At 34.2% G+C, this 14,237-nt stretch overlaps 1 protein-coding gene and 1 long non-coding RNA gene across 3 annotated transcripts; one reads left to right on the top strand and one right to left on the bottom strand.

The window, feature by feature from the left end:
- Nucleotides 1–3,674: 3,674 nt before the first annotated feature.
- Nucleotides 3,675–4,472, top strand: LOC144567643 (uncharacterized). Its single transcript, XR_013515473.1, has 2 exons — nt 3,675–3,917; nt 4,183–4,472. It is a non-coding gene; the product is annotated as an uncharacterized LOC144567643 (long non-coding RNA).
- Nucleotides 4,473–6,297: 1,825 nt separating this feature from the next.
- On the bottom strand, nt 6,298–11,750 carry GAUT1 (galacturonosyltransferase 1). 2 transcript variants are annotated; one of them, XM_078317373.1, is made up of 11 exons: nt 11,502–11,750; nt 11,201–11,387; nt 10,687–10,715; nt 10,534–10,593; nt 10,316–10,429; nt 10,105–10,186; nt 9,960–9,994; nt 9,227–9,561; nt 8,518–8,875; nt 7,594–8,181; nt 6,298–6,838 (listed from the first exon to the last, which is right to left on the bottom strand). In XM_078317373.1, the coding sequence occupies exons 2-11, from the start codon at nt 11,358–11,360 to the stop codon at nt 6,563–6,565; spliced, it is 2,037 nt and encodes a 678-aa protein (XP_078173499.1). In that variant the 5' UTR covers nt 11,361–11,387; nt 11,502–11,750; the 3' UTR covers nt 6,298–6,562. The 2 variants fall into 2 exon arrangements, with proteins under 2 accessions (XP_078173499.1, XP_078173500.1); XM_078317374.1 differs by having other exon boundaries at nt 11,201–11,378; nt 11,502–11,708.
- Nucleotides 11,751–14,237: the final 2,487 nt, after the last annotated feature.

Below are 14,237 nucleotides of genomic sequence, written 5' to 3'. Positions count from 1 at the left end.
TCAAACTTTGCGTGACTTAATGGAAAATCCAAACCGTTTAGTTGCGTTATACACGAATCTCAAAGCACATATATACGGCCCCCTACATCACCCCCGAATAGGCACCGGACACGTCGGTCACGCAAAAGTTGAGATATCTCAGAGGATACGCACTCATCGAAATGTCCCTATTCAAACTCAAATTTTGAGTTACTCTAGGGATCTGATTTCCTGGCGAAGACCCCCGTCTGAACTCCACACATGTAAATCGTTGTTTTGCTTTGCTTGAGACAATCAAAGCCTGACATATTTTCCCAAGCTGCTATTAATGGCCTGGAAAAAAAAGGGTAAATCTTTTCCGATCCAAATGTTAAATTGAGAATTTTTGTTGCGTATTTCACTATTTCTATGTGTCGAAAATTAAGGTACTTTTTTTTTTATAATATTTCATACGAAATTAAATTCTCGTCTTGAGGGATTTACATTGGAGAGCAAGGTTCCGGATCTTTACAAATCGAAATCGGCAGGAGTTATAATTTTAAGAAAAAGTTTCTTAAACTTTCATATCCGCAATTTTTATTTGTCTGTTAGTATTTATTCTTAAATCACAAACTATTTATAAATATACAAGTATTTTATATCCAGTATGCAATTACCATTTTCATTACAAATAATTACAAGTTCAATTTTTTTTTTTATTAAAAAGGCACTAGTGCCCAATTTCATTAGATAAACGAAACTTACCGAGTCCAGTAACTAACAAGGGTGATTCTTATAGAGAAAATATCACATGTTCTTCTCTGCTTCTATATATAGTTAGCTAAACAAAAGGATATCAAAATGCTGAATAACACAGTCCAAAAAAGCTACTGATCTATCAGTTAGCTATTAACACTTATATATCACAAAAGGCTATTCTAATATCAGACAAACTACTTAGTTGTGGCTGTCAGAGTCTTCTGGATGGAAAGAGAAGCTCTCTTCTTCTCCTGGTAATATCATTCTCAAAGGGATGGCATCAACCACTTCTTCATCAGTAAAGCTAGGGTGTGATGTGCTCACCAAGAGAGTTTGGTGAACACAACTCCAAAAGTTTATCGGATCGACTTCAAACGTCAAATTCAAACCGTTGAAATCCATGTACTTCATGAGTGATGCATGTAAGTGTAAAATTTTGAAAGTTTCGAGTTTATTTGTTACACGGTCAAGCGGTCAAAGAAATGAATATTTTATAAGTTATTTTATATATTCAATTTTTATTATTCTTTGACCACTTGACCGTGTAGCAAATAAATTCGAAACTTTCAAAATTTTGCATGTATATGCATCACTCACGAAGTACATTGATTTCAACGGTTTGAATTCGACGTTTGACGTCGATCTGATATACTTTTGGAGTTGTGCTCACCAAACTTTCTTGGTGAGCACATCACACCTTAGCTTTGCTCTATATGATAAATGATACTCTTAGAGGACTTAGGATGGAGTTGCTAGAAACATATCTCATTTTTGTGCTTTCACATAGTCTAATAGGTAGCACTAAAAATGAGTACAAAAGCTATTTGTTCAGATTTTGGATGCTCCATAGATTTTAAGTTCAAATTAAATTGTTTTTTAATAAGTAAAATTAAATAAAATAACTACAAGAATCTATGAGTATTTGCAAGAGTAACAAATGACTATTACCAAAGTTATGGCGACAAAAAATTCTATTTATGAAAATATCGCTATTACCAACAGAAGTATTTGCAGAGATAAGATTATCCTCGCACAATTTTTTTTTAAAAATATTTCTAATAATGTAAGATATTTTTATTCGTTGAGTATTAAAGTATTTCTTAAATATATTAACAAATCTAGAGTGCGGGTAAATAATGCAATTATGACCCCTTATTTTTTTTGTTCTCAACTCAATTTGTACTGATATTCATATTCGCCCTTTTGGCAGCTGTTCATGAAAATAACCGCAGAAAATGGTAAAACCTCGGCAGTAAGAAAATAGGAAAATGAAATATTTCTTTTATGTGTCATTGATTTTCAAATTGAAGACAACAATATATCTGGTTATATAAAATTACAGACTTGCTTTTTGTACAAGATTTATTATATTCGGCGTATTAAAAATTTGTACATAATTAACATATGTATATACATCAAAATTTGTACGCACGATATAAGAAAGCACAATAAAGATTAAAGAGTTTATCATTGAAATATGTGTGAATTTTATACAAAATTTTAGTACATTGAAATGAGTAAATTATATATAAATCTAAATTTTTACATAATTTATCATTTTCGATATATCAAAATTCGCGTATAAATTCTCAAAATTCATATTAAACAACCGAAAGATCGTTGAAGAGTTACTTTTACTAGTGACACGAAATGATTCTTTCCATGTAATCGGGAGAGGCTGTCGCCGACCCACAATTGTCAGCAATGATTAAAGAACTATAGTTATCAATTAATTGCCACTTAAACAATGTGTTTCTCAACTGTGTGATGCACCTCGTGGAACTGTGGAAGAGTGGAGGGTCAAATCGTGCATCTAAAAGCAAATTTTTGGGTCCCATATCATGTTCTTTTTTTTTCTTTTTTTTCTTTTTTTCTTTTTTTCTTTTTTTTTTTTTGAGTAAAGGGTCCCATATCATCTTCTAGAGCCACCTTTTCTTTGTTGAAAATTATGTAATTTAGCTCGGTCGGGTCGGTTTACGTTACTATAGCTGGTATAATAGATATGCAAAAAGGTCCAATTACTGAGTATGCATAATTTTGTTTTTATCTAATTGTCCAACTTGATCGACTCAGATACCAAATCACTTGTTTGTTTTCTATATGCAACGCAAAATATATGTCATCGCAAAGCAACCAAAGTTGGTTTATGTTCTCTCTCTATCGTTTTCTTGAATGAAGCCAAAGTTCTTTCTTTTAATTCCAGAACTTCAAAAAGATGATATATATGCCCAGTCAGTGTTATGTACTTGATATGGGAACAAAGGGCTTCCTCTCCTCTGCCCGGTTGAGCGAAGTTTAGGTTTAACGTTTTCTGTAATATTTCGTTATGAAATGGAGGAATGGATTAATTGTAGAGCAAAGGGGTAATGAAATTTAAAATCCGGCACTACCAATAATAGGGCAGGTACCAATTCGACCACGATCAAGTCTCAACAAATTTAATATGCAAAACAAAAGATTCAATCACTGTTAAGTAACAAAAATCAGGGAAATTAATTTTCTCGTCAAGATAATTACGTTCCGGAAAAATAAACAAAAGAATTGATGATGGTGTTTTAAGACAAACTAATTCTAAAGGTGTACTTGAGCACGCAAGAGATTAAAGTAACAGAAATAATTGAAGGCCTTCATTATTTCTCGACAATAGTTTCCGGAACAAAAAGGCAAATCAAGCTAAACAATGAATACAGAACAACACTATTGGTATTAAACTATTGGGAAAAAAAATTTTATGCCACTCCAAAACATGAAAATTAGAAAATTGCCACTCTAAAACATGAAATTAGGAAATTGCTACTTCAAAATCATCAAATTTATAAAATTGCCACAATTATACATTTGATCTACAAATTTAATTAAAATTAATCTGAAAAATAGTGTATAAAAATCGTATTTTAGTATTTCTAATAATACCCTTCAATTGAAGAGATCAAATTCCACCAGTACTTCATCTCTTTCACCCTTCCCTTCCAGTACTTCATCTCTTTAACCTTCGGCAATCAAGTTTCTTTTTCTTTTCTAATATTTCGAGTCGCCGTGAAACCAAGAGAAAGAGGAAGAAGAGAAGATGATGTCATCTCCGACGGAGGTGGTTGCTCCACTCCACCTCCACCGGCGCTGAGGCCTCCTACTGACGTAATTTGCCAGGTGTTCTCCCAGCTGGACTGCGTTGACCTCCTCACTTGTTGCCTCGTTTGCAAGTAACTACTCCCTTCCTCAATTTAATTAATTAATTAATTAATTGGATGATTTTGGGAAATGAAAATGAATTCAAAGAGGATACTGGTTAGTTGTTGGTGCCTCGTACCATTGACAGTTTTACTGGTACAGAAAAGCTATATGTATCCAAGTAACATAATTTATTTATAATTTTTTACCAGAAAATGTTTCCTTGCATTTGGACAGGGCAGCTAGATTAGATTATACATCTGGATATGATTGATGGTGTCATTTGATTGATTTCAGGCAATGGTACAGAGATTCGTCGGAGCTGAGAGAGGGATGGAAGAGTGAATACAAGGAAGCATCAGCTTTGTTTTGTTTGGGTATCAAACGTGACGTGCATCCCCCTTCCTCTACTTGTTCTATCAGAGGCTTGCATTGTTGGTGCCCTTAATTTAATTTATGTACCGTCTTTGCAAGGGAAATTTTAATCTTAAAAAATTAATGTTGTATGCTACTTTTATTATTGATATGAGAAGGTCTGAGATAAGACCAGTGGCTTAGTTTGTCATGGGTGGTAAATTCCTGCTATAGTTTTTGCTTATTTTCCATTATTATTTTTATTAACCAGGGTGATCACAATAAAATGTTTTAACAATTTAACAGCTTTTTATAGAACAGGTTAAAAGAATTCCTAAACTAAATAATTAATTTATTGGTATAATGGATTAATTGGCCATTAACATTTATACAAGTATTAGCACTTCTAAGTAACAATGATATCCAATAATTAACCCATTGGTGGTTGAAATTTTTTACTTGACAATACTTCTTCCATAAATTTCCAATTCACTTTATCATAGTTTTTTCCTGATACCACTAATTGGTTGCTTGATACCACTAATTCCCTTCAGAACTTATGGTTCTAGAAAAGAATAATAACGAGATATACGATTTTTAAAAGTATTCTAGAAATATATGCACCAAATTGAACTTTGACAGAAATATATGCACTGTAACTTTGACAGAAATATATGCACTGGAAATTCAAGTTGCAGCATATATGCACCAAATTGAACTTTGACAGAAATATATGCACTGTAAATGCAAATGCAAATGCAAATTGAACTTTGATAGAAATTCAAGTCCCAGCTGCATCTAGCGCCATATATGCACCAAATTTCCAGGTTCAGCTAGTGAGGTTTCAGCTTTTGGTTTTAGAGAGAAGATTTATTTTGGTTTCTGCTTTGTCAGCAAGTATTTTTGTTTCTGCTTTGTCAGCTAGTGAGGTTTCAGCTTTTGGTTTTAGAGAGAAGATTTATTTCAGCTTTTGGTTTTGGCGTAGGAGGAATGGAGTTTAGGGTTCCCGTGAGGTGAGGCACTACTGTATAGCAATTGGACGTGATATGAATTCGATTCCAAATAGAACCAGGCCTCCGCCTTAAAATCTTAGGCGTGATATGAATTTGATTCCAAATAGAAATATCAGAGATGAATTCAAGGGTATTTTAGTCCACATGTAAATTTATTGTATTTACAGATTAATTTTAATTAAATTTGTAGATTAAATGTATAAGAGCATCTACATCCCTGAAACTATTAGAGTTTCTAATCTGACGTGGCAATTTCTAATTCAGTTTCAGGGATGTGGGAGAGTTTCTTATTTAGAAACTATGCAGGAAAATTTCTTATTAAGAAACAGTTTATAAACTCTATGTTGGTCAAATGATTGGCTCAAATTGTTTCTCCTTTTTAATTTGTTACTGACGTGGCTTAATAGAAACTCTAAAATGAGTTTCAGGGATGTGAGAGTTAGAAACTTTAGAGATCATAATTTCTAAAAAATAGTTAATAGTTATTTAGAAATCCTATTGAGATTTAGGGATGTAGATGCTCTAAGAGTTAATAGTTAATAGTTAATAGTTATTTGATAAATTTGATGACTTTAGAGTGGCAATTTTCTAATTTCATGTTTTGGGGTGGCAATTTTCTAATTTCCATGTTTTGGAGTGGCATAAAAACAATTTTCCCTAAACTATTTACTCCATGTGAATCAATTTTTTTATTTTTTTATTTTAAACCAGTGTTGTAAAAAACAGCCGTGTAGACCAATTATTATTGTTTTTTATTATTCCCGATTAATCGGTTGATAGTACCCTATCCATCCACCGCATACCATTATTTACAACACTGTTTTAAACATCTCATAACAGAAGGAAATGATCTAACAATAAAGCTCCCACTGGTAAAAATTATGGGCTATTGTTCACCACAGGTCCACAGCAAAAACAACACAGATAATATAAAAAACTTGCATGGTAGCGAATTGATTTCAGAGAAAGAGAACCCGTGGATCCACAATAAACCTGTCTTAAACATACCACGTAGTAGAACCAGAAGGTTCAATAAAAACTACTCTGAACTAATCAGTAAATATCTTTTGCAAATGGAACTATTTAAGATACAATGAAAATAATAAAACAAAACTAAAAAAAAAAAAAAACACTTAGTTCCCACATCCTTCACTAAGCAAATAATTAACCAAATACAAGATTTCTTGACCATGGAAGAGGTTTCAGACAACTAGGAGCTTGCTTGGCTGTCACTACTCACCAGCCCGCATGTCCCAATTTCAGTCACATCTGTTCTCAAAACTCAAATCAATCTAATTTATTCTTTATTCCTATTCACTAAGGTTGCAAGAGCGAATATACGGATGGTCGTATTTGATGTACTTGGTCCAGTAAGGTCGGTATTTGGTCATAGCAAGTTCTAACCAAGGTTTCATGTTGCCATTATAGTGTACAACAGCTGCATTGTCAATGTCTGATCGGTCAATGCTAGGATTGTAACCTAAACCTAACACATGCCATGACTTGTCAAGTGGATGTGTCAGCTTGTAGAATGTCAATAGCCCAGGTGGCAGCGTTCCTAGTTTCCAAAGAACTCTATCTTCATTCTGACAAAAAAAAAAAAAAATCTCTCTTAAGAAGGTATTGTTAGCAAAAACTACACATGTTGCTATAGAAGGCTGAATATAAAGGACAAAATTATGCTCAAAATATAACATAGGAAATGAATGAGTAGTAGACTAAGGACTTGTAGAAGCTGAAGTCCATACAAGAACTTGCTAATAATTGTATTTCTTAAATTTGAAAGAAGGATTATGCAAGTACATGACTGGACCAACTTTGAACATTTATTATATAACAGTAATAAAGATCCTACAGATAAAAAAAAAAAAACAATGAGAAGGCTTAAATTGCCTCCATTTGGAGCTTCCATATGCCTCTACTTTTCAAGTGTTTAATACAAACTTCTACAACTCGTTTAAAAATACAATTAACATTGCTTTCTGAAAATGCATGTAAAAGATTGAGGAATTTTTATTTTTGTTTTGATAGACATCAAGAGATTTGTACACGCCCAATTATAAGGACAACTTTTCAGTTGTTTTTCATGATCTTGATGCCTACCAATCGAAATGCAGTTGAAAAGGCCACACACATATAAAGATAATGACATTGGAACAGTCTAAATCCTTCAGTTTTAGAATTATTATTGCCAAGCACTTTAAAAGTGGAGGCATGATGAAGGCATTTCAAACGAAGAAAATATCAATACATCATAGAGGCAATTCACCTAAATAATGATTTTGACAAATGTGTTTACACATTTATAAAGCACAATAAAGTATTTACTTTAAAAACATACCATATTCTGCCACTTGTGGTAGATACCAGTGATGTCCTTCTTTTTCCACTCCTTCAGATCAAATATGTTCATCCCGTATGCCCACCCACATGCATTTGGATCGAAATTTCTTGCAATATGTGGGTTCGAGAAATTCAAATATTTGTCAAACCGATGAAAGCTCTCCCCACAAGTCTCAACAGCCCCATTCACATTTCCATTCAAATCCACCTCCCACAAACCCGTCAGATCTTTCTGCACTACTATGTCATCATCCAAAAACAAAATCTTATCCAGTGTTGGGTACACTTGAGGGAGGTAAAACCTGAGGTGGTTCAACATGGAGAGGTACTTCGGGTTGCGATATTTAAGGTTTGATGACCCTGCTGAGAGAGTGGTCGGGTGGTCAGCTTTGAAGTAGTATTCCTTCATGGCAGCTGATTCAAGTTGGCGCAATACAGGGCAATAAGAGGAGTTCAGCCACTTGAAATCATCAACATTTTCAACATTAATTGTAGCTTCCCCAGGCGAATTCAGTAAAAACCACATGTTCATTGCACCAAAGTTCAATTTGTCAGTCACAAGATGGAATACATGCTTCTCTGGCTCCTGAAATCCAGTTGTTTAAGGAAAATTAAATACATGCATGGTTACAAAGATTTGGCAGGCACATGCATCAACTTATTGGTTTGTGGTTTGTGAAGATTATGGGAGTTCACAAACCTTGACCTGGTTGAATTTCATGCAGAACCAACACCTGATCCAATCATTTTTTTCAAACACCTGACCGTACCTAGATGTTAGACCTGAAATCCAACAAATGGACCTTGCACAACAGAAAGAAAAACCTATATCTCACACAATGGGAAAAAAAAAACGAATACAACCAGAAGGAGAAAAGAATCAACTGTAGTTCTGAAATTTAAGATCTTGACCAACCATTACCTTAGCATTCATAATTGTAGAATTCACAACCACAGAGGCAGCAAGCACATTGTCAGAGAAGAGAGCATAATGGTAAAGTTCTGGGTTCTCCAAATTCTCACTCCTAGGGAACTTTCGCTTCTCAATAGGGAGGAGGTAGTAATCAATGGTGAGGCGCATGGAAAGGCAATGGATGCTATTAGGGATCGTCTTGGCTGCCAACTGGCTTAGAAATGTGCTCTGTTTTTTCAGACTGCGCACTTGCTCGTCAGCAGACTGAAGCATTGCACGAAGCCGCTGAGTTATTGCCTTGCAATCATACAGCTCATCCTTTGCCTTCGAAAGAACTTGTCCCATTGCCTTAATTTTCTCAGGAGCACTGGGTTGAAATATTCATTTATTCAATATTACAGTTGTACAAAATCAAAGCAGGTTTTTATTATTTCAACTTCATTCAAAAGAACTCTAATTTTCTTTTGGGGAATTGGGGGGGGGGTCGTACCGTAGTCATAGAATTACAAGTTTTAAGTCAAATTAGTAGGCTAATAGATGCTTACTAATAAGTCTAGTACCAGCATGTAAAAATCTGGTACTTAACTCTACCATTACAGGTAACTTGGAATCTTGGAGTGAAGGTATTCTTACTCCTTAGCCTGATAGGCACCATAACAAGCTAATACCAATACACGACAAGTCCGGTACTACTATGTTAGTGTACACCAGTACTTGCCTATGATGAAGATCAGCATCCATAGTTGCTTCCCCAAGTGTGCGCTGACTTTCCTTGAGCCTGGTTTGCAGCTCCTGATAGATATCATTCTTGTTGTTCGACTTGGCAAGTGCTATGTAAACCCGGGCCATTATCATTTGGTCTCGCATCAGCCTGACAGTTGTGTCAGAGTTTTCATTTTCATTCTCTTTTCTCCATATGCTGTATTTTCCCAACACAGCAGAGTCGACAGCCTTGGACCGTTCAATCGCAGCATTTTCTAGTTTGACCAATGCCTCATCATCCTGTAGTAACAGTTCCACTGCCCTTTTCTCTCGCCTTATCTCCCTTAGTTTCTGAAATTAAGAGAAATGAGGTAAAGTTATAGAGGGCTTTCTACTCAAGTACAGTATAAGTGTAATAACTTGGAAGAAGATAATCAGTACTGTATTTCTAAACTCTTTTATTTATGATTGGCACATGAAGATAGCAATACATGGTCACCAAAATCCACCTGATAGATGTTCCGATTAAAGATGTTCTTTTGCATGTGCACCTTGTTTGCTGTCAATACACATCATTATTTCTTTTGGGTATTGACTTTAATTTGCAGGTATTGAAAGTTTCTTATGCTAAAGCATACATGAGTTTTACATTTTGTATACATAAATAAAAGACAAATTCTATCTTAATATGTCATACTCTTCAGTCATGGAGGTGCCATATACTTAACACAAAAAGAAAGGATGCTTACCCTTCTAGCAAATTTTATGCGAGTGTTGCGATCATCTGCATATAAAAGATCAACCCGTCACTTATTGCTTTAATGTGCACCAAAATTGATGTAAAATTAAACCAAACAATAAACAAAAAGTCCAGAACGAGCACAAAATTCATACCAGAGTCATCTTTTGGCACTTTAGGTAGGTCACTGGCCTTAGGATTTTCAAGCTTATCTTGCACATTCTTGGCATTAGTGTCCTTCAAAATTATAAAAAATAATACATACATGCAATTAAAGATCTATATTTTAACAGCAAGTTCCTCTTTTGCATTTACTTGAATTGTCTAGATCCACAAGTTGAAAAATATCACAAGCACATCAATTACCGTAGAGGTGTTCTGCTGAGAATCATCAATGCCATCGATTTTCCAAGAAACCGATAGATGCTTTCTGAAGTTATCAAGACTCCATGGCTCTGATTCACGTATCGACTCAACCACCTGTCGATAAAAAATAAAAATAAAAAATAAATGTCAAGTAAATATTCAAGTACCAAATCTAAGCTGAAAATGGTACCAACTGAACATAAGATAATTTGACTAACCTCTTTGGTCAAAGAAGATTTTAAATGTCTGACAACCAGCTTTTCTCTCCAATCCCCTGTCTGTGAATCAAATTCAACATGAGTGAGGTTACATACAAAAGTAATTTGATGTTAAAAACAGATAACAAACATTGGAAGTTAATAACAACAGACCTTTCTGTTATCGTTTAAAGCTTTTTCATCTGCATAAAATGGGAGGTAAATAATTAGACTAATAGAAAATTCAAAGACCGACTTAACAGTTTCCTGTGTTTATTTAAATGTATGTTATACAATTTACCGGTCTGTCAAGCAACAGGATGTATTGCTAATTATTCTTAGCAGCCTTTTATAACCATAATATTTACCCTACCCTCATTTTTATGAATATACTGAATCATGTTGTAAAGGATTATAAAAAGAAATACGCTGATCTACTTCCCATAAAACAAAATAGGCTGCAATCAATAACCAACCTCACTTAAAGTAGCTTCCGTGTAGATGGGAATTTTACATTATGCCTCTTACATCCAAATTTTTTCAGCAAACAATGGTTTAATTAACCACGAATTTACAATGTATAGAGTCCCTAAACCTAGGATACACTATCGTACAACAATTGCCCCGAAGTCCCCCAAAAATGTAATGAGAGATCGGGAATAACAGATTCAAAGAGAGACCCGCTTACCAGGAGAGATTCGCGCATTAACACCGTTTCGCCCTAGGAGAAAGAGGGAAGGGGCAAGAATAAAAAGAAATAGAAGGATAATATAAGGTGGAACAGCGCTAGAGCCGATCCTATTCCTCCCGTTTCCGAATCCGGACGAAATCCGCCTCGTCTGAGGCATCTGTGTTGGATCCGCAAACTACAAATGCTGGAAAAAATGGTGAGAAAAGGAGATTGAAATGAATTTAAAATGAAAATAGAAGCATTGCGACTAGAAATTTTGACGAAAATATAGAATACGGTTTGGGATCATGCTACTCACATGGATCTTGCAATCGATCTTGTACAGCGAGGCGAGAGAGGGAGGAAGAGAGCACAGAGTGTGTGCGCGTGTGTGAAGAATTCGTGCGAAAGGAGATGGGAAAGAGACGTATCATCTACCGAATTGAGTTCGTAAGAATTATTCTAAATTTCTAGCGTAGGATCTCAATCGGGCGATACCAGTAACTGTGCGATCGCAGTTTTATGCGAACAAAAATTTTCAGAAAAAGAAAGATAAATAAAGCAAAAAATGTCGGGGATATGTGGTCCCACATTTTAAGTTCTTCTGTGGAGCTCTCAGAATATCATTTCGTGTATCAATCATCTTTATCTTGAGATGCAATGTTCGTTGGCGGTTGGCCCTTTTAAAATCATTTGATGTCCCGCATTCGCCGCAACATAACCAATGTGACTCGTGATTGTGAGGTTCTATTGCAATTGCAACAAGAAAGAAAGAAAGCATCCTGCTTGTGAGATTTAAAAATTTATATTAACACAACCGAAGTCATATCGTTGTCAACGAAAACAAAATACAAATACATAAATCCTGGGTATATTTGCAGCAGAAACCAACATTTCCAATAATTCCATTTTGCATTTATAAACCAATGGTGAAGTCACACTTCTTAATGGCATGTTCAATTGTCAAAAAAAAACATGTGGGATGAAATTTACAAAAACCTAAAAATTAATATATTGGAACTCATATTCATAGATATGTACGAAAATAATAGTGTGAATGTGTTAAAATAAATATTTTATTGTACCATGAAAATTATAATGGAAAATTCTAATTTGAGAAAGATATTCATAGAAACCGTATTTTTCTCATCGAAAGACTTGTTATCAATATTAATTTTGTGATTTATAGTTATTAATAGTTTTGGAATAATCTAAAATTTAACAATGAACATACAATAAAATTTAGAAAATATAAAAATATAAATTGTTTGAGTATAATAAATAATAAGTTTCTCCTAAGTTAGTCGTGTAACTTAAAATATTTTTATAATTAGAAAATTAAATTAAGTAATTTGATATCATGGTCAATTTTTATGAGATTCAGATGAAAATATAAATAAGTATAATTTATTTAAATTGAATACTTAATGTATTAAATATTTTTGGGATAATTTCCTATATACCCTTCAAGACATCTCCAATTTCTTATTTACCCCTCAAGTCTTAAGTTTATCTTATTTATCCCTCAACTCCTACAATAGTTTCTTATTTACTCATCACTTAAACAATTCTAAATTATTTCTAATTAAATTATAAAAAAATTTAATTAAACTTTGATTAAAAAATAAAAGACAAAACTAACCTTCTGCTTTTCTTTCTTCTCTACATCTACACCCACTTCTCCAACCTGTGGCCACAGCTGCAACATTGTCTGCACTTCTCCAAATAGGACACTACATGACCCACACCAGTACGTATAGAATTATGTTGGCACTTTGCATAGGATTTCATTCCAAACAAAAAAAAAAGCAGCAAAGTATAAACACATTACTTGATTTGTATTGATGCAAGTATACAACCTTTTAATATGGCATACAATATACATCCTAAGTACATATTGGATGCAATATACATTTGCATACCGTCAAAGAAAAATAAAAAAGATAACTGCAAATGAAAATTATTCAACTAGTACAGTTTTAGCAGCACAATAAGAATCAGAAAAAATAGTAGTAGCCGAAATTGAGGTTGTCTGTGCCACATGTTATTTGTGGCAGTGTATGAAATTGAAGTCCACTGTGTGGGCATTGGAAACAGCAGTGCAGATGCTGTTGCAGTTGTAGATGGGGATGCGGTCAGAGAGGAGGAAGTACCTTGTGAACTCCTATGCTGATGGATTCGAGGAGGGAGAGCACGAAGAAACGCAGATGCCAGAGGCATCAAAGGAGGTGAAATGACTGAAATTAGAGGATGAGGAGAGATCATTTATTAGCTTCTTCACCAAAATAGTGGAAATTGAGGTTGAGGAGGAGAGGGGAGCAGCACGAGAACACCAGCGACGGCGCAGTCAGTAGGATCAAGGAGGATGGCAGTGGTCAGTGGAGATGCCTTTGAGTTTGTTCTTTGCTAATGACGTGAGAAAGAAAATTGGAGGAGACGATAAGTTAGCGAATTACTATACAGGTATAAATCCAATTCGAACCAAAAGATCTATCTAACAATTAAAATCGTGTGGTGTAGATGTAGAGAAGAAAGAAAAGAAGAAGGGTAGTTTTGTCTTTTATTTTTTAATCAAAGTTTAATCAATTTTTTTTAATTTAATTAGAAATAATTTAGAATTGTTTAAGTGATGGGTAAATAAGAAACTATTATAAGAGTTGAGGGATAAATAAGATAAATTTAAAACTTGAGGGGTAAATAAAAAATTGGAGATATCTTGAAGGGTATGTAGGAAATTATCCCAATATTTTTTATTTGAAGATTTTGGGAACAGGGATGAAGTAAGAGAATCATGGGAAAATATAATTTGATTTGATATTATTTTTTCTGATGGATATGTAGAGAGATGAGAATTATCTGAATTGTCCCTACATCATATGAAATAGCAGATAAAAGCTTCGAGAGCTGTTTATCTCATAAGTGGCCTAAGTATACCGCTTACATGTATTACTCTGATCAAAAGGGAAGGCAAGAGGGATATTTTGATGATTTTTCCTCGTATTGTGAGATGAGGTACAGCTGGTATTAACTAGATGAGTATATTATATTGCTCAAG

This window comes from Carex rostrata, chromosome 16 (assembly GCF_964058835.1).
Source record: "Carex rostrata chromosome 16, lpCarRost1.2, whole genome shotgun sequence".
NCBI lineage: Eukaryota > Viridiplantae > Streptophyta > Magnoliopsida > Poales > Cyperaceae > Carex > Carex rostrata.
This window is presented reverse-complemented; position numbering and strand designations above follow the sequence as displayed.